This window comes from Trachurus trachurus (assembly GCF_905171665.1).
Source record: "Trachurus trachurus genome assembly, chromosome: 23".
Classification (NCBI taxonomy): Eukaryota; Metazoa; Chordata; class Actinopteri; order Carangiformes; family Carangidae; genus Trachurus; species Trachurus trachurus.
In genome coordinates, this window is record NC_139912.1 from 18,188,446 (window position 1) to 18,198,772 (window position 10,327).

Sequence of the window (10,327 nt, forward strand, 5' to 3'; positions counted from 1 at the left end):
CCATGCAGGGCTGGAGCCAATTCCCAGCTGACATAGGGTGAGAGCGGGGTGCAGCATGGACAGGTCACCAGTCTATCACAGGGCCAAAACATAGAAATGCACAACTGAACGCACACAAACACTCGCATTCAAACCAGTCTCCAGTCCACCATTTGTGCATGGTTTTTGGGTGTGGGAGGAAGCTGGAGAACCCAGAGAGAACCCCCAGAAACACTAGAGGGAGAACATGCAAACCACCCCGGAAGGCCCCGGGCCCTAGCCTGGTCGCGCCCACACTAGTGACGTCACGCCTCGCAAAAGCGCTGCTGACTGCTAGTCTGGCCAACCGTGCTATTAACTGGATTTCTGTCTCCCGAATTTTCGGGAACTCCACCCTCTTTTTCGAGAGCCAATCAACGTCGAGCCTCTCCAACGGCTCTGGGTAGAGGCGTGTTCAAGTAAGTGACGCAGTAGAGCAGCGACCGGAACCTCATTGTAAACAGCAGCATGGAGCAGCATACGTCAGAGGAAAGAGCGGTGTGATTGGTTTAAGCTTCGACACCGCCTATTCTGGCTTCGACCAATAGCTGACTGAGGCATTTGAGGGGGGAGGGTAAACCAGGTTTGAAGGATGCGCTTGGCCAGACCCAATGCTGAGTATCAATTGGAAAGTCGTGCCAACCAGGCTACCCGGGCCCAGGAATCAAACCCAGAACCAGTCAATAACAGTATCCGCCATGCTGCTGTTGTTGTTATTGTTTTTAGATACAGGAAGAGGCTGAAATGACGCGCATGACGTTGTCCGCACGTCGCTGTTTTGATCGGGATATCCCAAATGATTACAATTACCATGTAGGCAGGAATAACCCTGTTTGCTCACACATGTAAACGGGTTATTCCGAATGTTTCAGAAACCGTAATATTGACCTTAACCTGAATATTGACTGCTGCATGTAAACGTAGTCAGCGCAGCAGGGCTCGATTCACTGGTTTTTTCCTCTTTGACGCGTGTCTGTGTAGCCGATGTCATATCTGGCCCTCTGCGTTGTGTTTCTCTATGGACTGCCCCAGGTGGGTGTCGAACCCGGTCTCCTGCACGGCAGGCGACGATGCTAATCGTTTCGCCAAGAGGTTAATAACCACTTGGCAGTCGGGTTAGCACGTCCTTTATGGGTGAGTTACATCCGTTCTGCACTACAAGGGCTACAGAGATAAATGAATTTGGGTGATTTCCTGCATAGAAAAGCTAAAAGCTATCAATAGCGATATTTGCTAAAAAAAAAATTAAAATAACATTAAAAAACATTAGAAGGTAGCAGTAAGTTAGTAAGAAAGTAAAAGTAAGTAAAACAGATATGTGGTGTTGGTCCAGCTGGAGTCTTCAGCAGCTCATAGAGTTTTCCTATAAGTAAACCCAGTATCAGCTCCATGGTGGGGCTGGGAGGGCAGTTTAGCCTTGGACTGATCCTCTGCTGGTGTGAAGTGATACCACCCACAGAGCACCATGTTGTCACTTTGTTCTCAGCTGCCTTCAGGAGGCAGGAGGCATTCACGTTTTTCCACATTTGTTTGGGATGTCTATCACAACACGTTCTCTCCCATTACCAACTCATTACACAGTTCATTTTATTATTTCTTTCATCTTAATTGTTAATAAACATTGCATCATTTCCTCTGGAGTTAGTTGAGTCATCTAGTTAATCTAAAAAAGAACATTGCTCGAAAACATAGTTCTCCCTGAGGACAAGGAATTTTTTCCATAAATTGTGGTGTAGCCACATGCAACATGAGTAGGCCTAATTCAAAAGTGTTTTGTTCAATTTTAGCTAATAATTATTATTCAAAGGCAGATTTGGGGAATTGCATGAGTTGAAATTGAAACATGTGCAGTAATAAATGGAGTGGAAATCCTTAAAAAGCAGGGATGGAGGTTATTTCAGTTCAGCCACAAACTTGTTTGATTTCGAGTGATGATATATACAGTATATATATATATTCATGCTGGTTCTGATAGGAAGCTGTCAGAACACACAGAGCATCACAGTTTGTCTTGTATTTGGCAGAAAAGGGACCAACACAATATTAGACAGGTGGTCAGAATGTTATGCCTGATCGGTGTAGGCTATATACAGTATATTAGGGTTACATTACATTCTTAAAAAAAATAAAAAAAACTTTGGGGATTTTTGCTGCCCCTTCTGAATGTGGTAAAAACGTGTTTAGTTTAATCTTAAATCTAATCTGATGTTACGAGGTTCCTTCAGGTTAGTTTTGCTGCATGACTGACTCTGATGTTTGACAGTCAGAGCTGATAACAGAAAGCAGAAAGCCCTGATTTGTTGCTACATGTTTTGAAGTTCAGTGGTTATTTTCTCAGGATATTACCCTTGGCAGGTTCTGGTGAAGGTTAAATTGGGAGTGAAGTACGCCCTTCAAACTTGTCAGATTACACTGTGACTAACTTTGTTCTCAGCTTTGACAAATGAAACCGATCCGCAACATGTGTTCCACGACTATGAGCTCAGATGAAGTTTACGCTCTTTTTACTATTTATGTCAGAATCAAAACAAAGCGTTACCCTGGGGAATGAAGCCAATAAAAACATCACTCCTGCGGACGTGCTTACAGTCTCCAAGACATAGTGTGGGCAAACACTAATGCATAAAGGAAACAGGTTGTAAATGTTACATGAGGGCTGAAGTGAGTTTTGTTTTTTTAACCTGGGGCCAAGACTTGAAGGAAAAATTCAGACTTTTTATTTTCTGATTACCACTGTGGACACTTTGTTTCACTGACGAAAGGGGAGCTCAGAGACCGTGCTTTGTTAACAATAAAGTGATGCATCAACTAAAACATATTTATTTATTTGTATCTTTTTCACTGTGTCACCTTCATGTGTTTAAGTTCTTTTAAGTTTCACATGTTAAGCCTGGTTTATGCTTCTGTAACAACTCCACGGCTTAAAGGAATAATTCAGCTTTTTTGAAGTGGGGTTGTATGAGGTACAAATGACCATTAAGTATAATATCTGCAGTAGAAAGGTCTTTGCTCCACCCCACGGAGAAACACCGGTGCATCGCGCTGCACCGAGACACAGGCAGTTGTGAATGAGGGACAATTAGTCAGTGTATTTTCGTCTCAAAATAATACACCAGTTCAAGAGTACAGAGTAAATTTACAATGCATCAACTGGTCAGAGTTAGAGGTATGACATGAAGCATAAATCAGCCTTTACTGACCCTTGAATGAAATAACACATACAGATGGGAGCATTAAACACACACAACTTCATAAAACTACACACATACATGTTTCATTTTGATTAGATGCTTAGCCTGTAGCGTAGAAATAAAAATACATGTGTTTGTGAATGGTTTATTTCAGACACAGTTTGTCAAATCTGACACATTTTTACTTTTTTACGCTTTACAAAATGAAGAACAAAGTAAATAAAGTATATAAATATCTTAAAACATTAGATATAAAACGTCATGTCATGGTTAGATGTGGCATGAAAAAAAAGGAAAATAAACATTCACAGGTGCATTCATTTGTCATTTGTATTGACATTAGTTTTAAAGCAGATATCAGCTTCACGGCCGTTTCGGCTAATGCTGCGTTCAAGGCAGGCTTTTGAAACCGTAAGTTACAGCTTCAAGTCACAACTACGACTTGGTAGCGTTCCAGGTAACCCGTAGCTCGTGTTTTTACCATCCTGTTGTCTGTGAAAGTTCCCTATAACGGCCACTCGTAACTTCCGACCCGTGAACTCGTACCAGATCGAACTGGTATGACTTCACAGGAAGGAAAAACACAAAGTACGAGTTTCTTTGAACGCACCATGAGTTAGCAGCCCCCGCCCTTGTCAGGCATCAATTGGTCCTCGTGCTACGTCACCACATTCACGCGCATCCCTTGGCTGCACACACAGCCCTTCATGCCGTTCTCTCTCCTCATTGGATAACACTTGTATCCCACAAGGAAAATTTTTTCCTCGGGTTACAGCAGAGCAGAGTGACGGAGAGACTCGTGTTTAGGCTGAAACACTTCATGTAAGTGATTGCTGACGGAAAATAGGACTATTTAGGACTTATATTAACAAAAACATTCCACTGATATCTGCTTTAACTTTCTGTCAAAAAACACGACTTCAACATTCAGACCACATGAACATCTCAGGTTTCAGAGAGTCCAGCTCAGGAAGCACAGAGCTGTAAGAGCTCCCTGCTGCTCCACAGCAGCATTTACTACACCAGTGTTTACTGTCACTGCAGTGCGCCTCCATACAAAGACCGTGGGTCTGATTAGGCAGCAGGTCATAAAGCACATGCTGAGAACAGGGAAAACATACAATGGAGAGGAAAAAGGTGTGTGCCAGTGGAGAAGTATGTGGGAATTCAGAGTGACAAAAACAGTGGGTAATCAACAGCAGAGGTTAATGCAGACAGGATGTAATGCGTGAGCACTGAGTGGCCTATATTGTATTGCCTCGGCCCTGGGGGACAGCCACAAACCAGAGAATGTGTCATTTCCTACACCAGACATGCAGGACACCAGTCTGCTGTGTGTTGCCACTTCTGTCTTAATCCCATATTAACTTCCTGAAGCAAGTAAGATTAGATTTTTATGTCAAAGGTCACAAGCGGTCACAGTGACAGAAAAACACCTCTGTCCCCTCAGGGTGAGTGATGCTGGTCGCTGGGCTCTGTTGCAGGGTGTGGCTGGGAGGGACGCTGCCCTGAGGACAGCATGACAATGTCGTGTGCTGCTATTGTGTTCAACAAAAAATGTAATGGTGTTAATACTGGATTCAAATCACAGAAAAAAACATGTACCCTCATGTTATGTTCCAGTAGGATTTGACAGTTTTAAAAGTTTTATCTCTGAAAAATGTAGTTAATGTGATCAGACTGACCTAAGATTCCATGACTTTGTCTACAAAGAGGATTTCAACAGACAAAATGAATTATATTTATTTGCATACAACTTTGTGCTTTTTATTCAACTTTTGTACATTCTTGTTGACCGGCCATTAGAAATGAATGGGGGAACTATAATTAGTGTAAAAAAACTGAGCTAAAGGACATCCTCATTTGTCAGATGCTATTAGCTCAGATGAATGAGGCATACACACCATAAATAACAGATAGAAATGTAAAACCTGTAATGTTCACTTAAGTTGATTAAGAAAACAAATTAAACAAATGATGATAATATGTATTATTACAGTTTTATGATGAGTCTTAATAGAGCGGTCATTTTTGACTGGAAAAATTGTTTAACATGAAAATAATGAACACAACATAAGACAACATGACAATGTGTAACCTGAGCTGCTTGGTTTTAACAGTTGACCTGAACCTGACCTAACACTGACCTGAAACCTGGTACTGACCTTTCCAAGAGCAGTGAATCTGGGGATAGTTTGGACCACAAAGAACCCACCCACCAGTTCCTTGGTTGCCCAGCCAAGCAGATGTTTCTTCTACAAATCAACACTGATTGGTCTGTGCGTTTGTCAATCAATCAATCAATCAATCAATCAATCAATCAATCAATCAATCAATCAATCAATCAATCAATCAATCAATCAATCAATCAATCAATCAATCAATCAGTGTTTCTTTGGCTTTTCATGCCTTTATTAGATAGCACAGTTCAGAGAGACAGGAAATGGGGAGGCACAGAGAGGGGCAATGACATGCAGGAAAGGGCCACCCGATGCGGAATTCAAACCGGGGCCGCCTGCAGCGAGGACTGTAGCCTCTGGGGCGCCCGCTTAACCTCCTGTGCCACTCGTGCCCACATGGTGATGCTTTCTGACGGCCAGGACAGTCCTTCTTCTCCACACTGCTCCAAAGTACTAGACAATGTCAGTGCTGTGGTGATGGTGTCCATGTTGACTGGTAACGTTTGGTGGACTAAGTCCTGAAATACAATATAATGGCGATGCTGCATGCATAATGTATCCGAGTAGGTGAAATGGTACTCGGATATCAGCTACAGCCCTAATGTGATGTGATGCTAAAATCTGCATCAAATCTAATAACAACAGGAATAAAATGAAGCAGGTTTTGTAAAAACAGAACAGGTGACAGATGCTAATTGGAGAGAGGACTTGATTGTGTCATCCAACTATTAGTTCAACACAACCAAAATATGTCCATAACAAACCACTGACGTGTTAATACAGCCTCAGTCTAACCAAGAAACTGAAACTGGCCACAATCCTGCAGGTTTCCAGATAACAGAGTAAAGTGATACAGAGAAAGAGAGAGAGAGAGAGAGAGAGAGAGAGAGAGAGAGAGAGAGAGAGTCCTCTACTCTGAACATCAACCTCAAGGAAAAAACAGAAGAGGAGTGAACAGGCTTTCATTGTCAACTTGACTTCCCGCCTCTTGTTCTCACGGCTGTGCGGTGTTTTCACCTGGAGGGTCACAGGCAGCAGGAAGCTCCCTGTCAGGGTGCAGGAGGAGTCACTGGGTTGAAGCCAACGCCCGGATTGTATTATTGTGTTATTGTTGCCTTGCAGAGACGTAGGCCATGCATTTGTCTGCTTTAAATTGATGAATTAATGCAAAGGTTCATTTCTCACTGTGGTCTCTGCACTGCACTGACAAATCACCTGTTATCAAAGCAGTGTGTGAATATGTAATTTATACAAAGAAAACTCACTGATATGTCAATGTCAGAATTACTCAATTATTCAACATGAATAAATGAATTCAAAATCAATGCGTACATGTAAATAACCATGAATCAGCGGTAATGCATGGCCATGAACGTCTCGCTAATGGTAGGATGGCTCTTCGTCTTCCTTGAACTCTAAAGTCAACAACACTTGGAGATGACGACATGATTTTGTTTGGATTGATCAAAGTGAAATACCTGAAGGAGATTTATTCCTGCTTGACAGCGTGCTGTTCTCTGCCAACCAAAGTACAAATGAAGGGAGAAACACAGAGTACCTCCCATTACTGGTATGACTTCAGGAATCTGCGGGTGAGTGATGCATCCAGACCATGGATATGTCATAAAGTATCAAAAAGGTGATTTAGATAGATAGATAGATAGATAGATAGATAGATAGATAGATAGATAGATAGATAGATAGATAGATAGATAGATAGATAGATAGATAGATAGATAGATAGATTTTTTTCATATTTCATATTTCATATTTTCTCTATTTTCCTGGCTGGCTGCGCTTCGCCGTGCAATGAACGAAAATTGCAAACTGCTCCTGGACACACCCCGTTGGCGAAGCGCAGGGCAGATCCGCCCCGCCTGCGCTAGTTCACGAAAATAGAGCCCATGGTATGCAAATAAAACACTTGTTTAGGCCTATAGACCGAATCGCCTTGTTGTTTACAACTACTTCCGGGTAGAAAACCTGCACATAATTTGAATGAGAACAGTAGTAACGAACGAGAGTTTAGCTATACTGTATATATCACATTTTTCACGCCCAATCACCGTTTAGACCAGGGGTTCTCAAAGTTTTGGTACCTGAGGGCCAAATTAGGAACCCAACATTGGACTGAGGGCCACCAAAGGAAAAAAAAAGGAGAAAAAAAAAACAGAAAGAAATCCCATTTGTAATAATTTTAATGACCAGATTGCAGTTCTACAGTTTACACTTATTGGTCTGTATCCAGTAATGTCCAATATACACATTGTAATGAATAAATGAGGCTAAACCTGGCAAAACTTGAGAAAACCTTGAGAAACATTGTAATGCACACACAATCCCCTGGGTTATCTGCCCTCTGCAGTCAACATAACATCAACATAACAAAACAGTCCTGTGTGTCAGAATGTATGTAAAAATGTATTTAGAACAGTCAGTCTCAGTGTGCCTTGCTTCCTGTCTTATCAGCATGGATTTTCAGCTACCAAACCACCACAGGAAAGCCTGCAGAGACAGACAGACAGACACACACACACACACACACACACACACACACACACATACAGGGGAGAGAGAGAGAGAGACTTTTAAAATAGAAACTTACCAAACAAGTCATCATCATCATCAATATCTATCATTGCCTGTCATCAATAAGCTTGTCATTAAGTCACACTGAATATCTGTTACTAGTTCAACATACCTTTTTTTATTGGCATGGGATTTGTGGTGCTGTTTTCGGTTGGCCACAATTCCTCTGATGTCCGGCTCCATCTCCGTTGTTGCGATACGAAGGACAGCATGTAGATGACCATCTGTCAGCCTGGATCTCTGCTTGGATTTGTTGATGGCCATGGTGGAGAAGGTCTTCTCACAAATGTATGTGCTTCCGAATAAAGACACCATTCTGATAGCATGCTGGCGAAGTGCAGGGTATGTGGATGAGGAAAGTCCCCTGTAGAACTCGATGAGGTTCTTGTCACGATATGCTGCTCTGGCCTCGGAGCTCTCCTGCAGGTCGATGAGCTCAAACTGCATTTCTGCAGGCTCCTCCTCAGGGAGACATGAAAAAGGATTTTGAAAGAGGTTGAATGACTTCTCGTGGTCTCTGAAGTCAGAGAAGCGGTGGTCAAATTCCTCTCTGAGTTTTTTTATCAGGTTATGGTTCTTGTCTGAACGCAGGTGACGTGAAACATGGCGCCCATCTGTGTCCGTGTCATCTACCAGTGCCTTGCAGGCGGGAAAATGGGTTAGATCTCCCTGTTTGAGCTGTCCCTGCAGCAGTTCAAGTTTGCGCTGGAAAGCTTTGACGTTGTCAAATAGTGTGGAAATTAGCTTCCCATGGCCTTGCAGCTTTACATTGAGATCGCTGAGACAAGTATTCAGGTCAGCAAGGAGCGCTAGGTCACAGAGCCATTTAGTGTCACTTAACTGTGTCACATCTTGTCCTTTTGACTCCATGAACTCTCTTATTTCTTTCCTCAAGTTAAAAAAACGCTTCAGCGTAGCACCTCTGCTCAGCCACCGGACGGCAGTGAAGTATATGACGTCACCAAAATCTGCCTCTGATTGCTCCAAAAAAGTCTTAAATTGGCGGTGGTTCAGACCCCTGGACTTCAGGAAATTAACTGTCTTCACAACAATGTCCATTACATGTTTCATTTCAAGCGTTTGAGCAGCGAGGGCTTCTTGGTGTATTATACAGTGATATTTGATTAGTTTCTCACCTCCGTTGTTGACCACCTTCTCAGAGAGCAGCGACACTGCACCTGTCTTTCTCCCGACCATTGCCGGTGCTCCATCTGTTGTGACACCGACCATAGACGGCAGCTTCACATTGTATGCATCCAGACTGCGACACACAGCATCACAAATGTCGACTCCTCTTGTTCTGTCTTTGATACTCTCCAAGCTTAGCAGCTCCTCGCCTATTTCAAAGTTCTCTGTGACTGTTCGGATGAAAATCAGCAATTGCGCTGTATCGGAAATGTCCGTGCTTTCATCCAGCGCGATTGAAAAGGCTCCCTTTCCCAGGTCCTGCACACGTTGTCCCAGCTGCTGTTTGAGATCGTTGGCCAAATCTTCGATTCGTCGTGTCACTGTGTCATTCGACAAACTCACGTCACGGAGCTTTGCTTTTTGCTCCGGACACACAATGTCGGCCACTTTCAACATGCAGTCTCGCACAAATTCTCCGTCACTGAACGGCTTGCTCCGCCTGGCTATTTCTTGAGCTACCACGTAGCTAGCCTGTGTCGCAGCTTCACCGGATTTCGCCAGATTTGTGAAAACTGACTGTTGTGCAGCGTAACCTCTTTTAAGTTGTTCAAGCTTACTGGTGCGCTCATCACCGGTGAATTTGTTGTAGGTTTTGTGATTGGTATCATAATGGCGTTTTATATTAAAGTCCTTGAGCATTGCATTAACCTGCTTGCAGATCAGGCACATGACTTTATCCGCCCCGTGAGGTACGACAAAGTACACGTTTGTCCACTTATCTTGGAACCGCCTTTTCTCCTCGCTGACACAGCGTTTTTTTCTCGAGGGGCCCGGCTCCGGCTCCCGCTCCGACTCCATTGTCACAGCTGCGGTCACGGTCTCCTCCCTTCCCCGAGGCAGAGATCTATTCTCGCGGGAGACACCGTCAGCACCCCAGTGGTGAAAAAAAAACATTGCACCGTGGACCTCTGGGAGTGAGGTCAAGTGAGGTCTAAACCACACCTGTAATTGCCGCTTATCCCTATAGATGTCGCTATGACCATGAGACAGAGATTGATCCTTTGAAAGCAATGTACAGTTGGATTAAAACTATCAACTGTAATTCATTGCGGGCCGCCAGAAATGTTTCTGCGGGCCGCCATTGGCTCGCGGGCCGCACTTTGAGAACCAATGGTTTAGACAAATCTGAAATGATTGAAGAAACATTACTATTTCTGTGTG

The 10,327-nt window shown here is 43.3% G+C and overlaps 1 protein-coding gene across 1 annotated transcript; it reads right to left on the reverse strand.

The window, feature by feature from the left end:
* Window positions 1-7,451: 7,451 nt before the first annotated feature.
* Window positions 7,452-9,964, reverse strand: LOC311006583 (EPM2A-interacting protein 1-like; the record flags this gene model as incomplete). The annotated part of the gene is made up of 3 exons (XM_083999434.1): window positions 7,452-7,488; window positions 8,091-8,787; window positions 9,115-9,964. 3 exons carry the CDS (start codon window positions 9,962-9,964, stop codon window positions 7,452-7,454), a joined length of 1,584 nt encoding a protein of 527 aa, XP_083855560.1.
* Window positions 9,965-10,327: the final 363 nt, after the last annotated feature.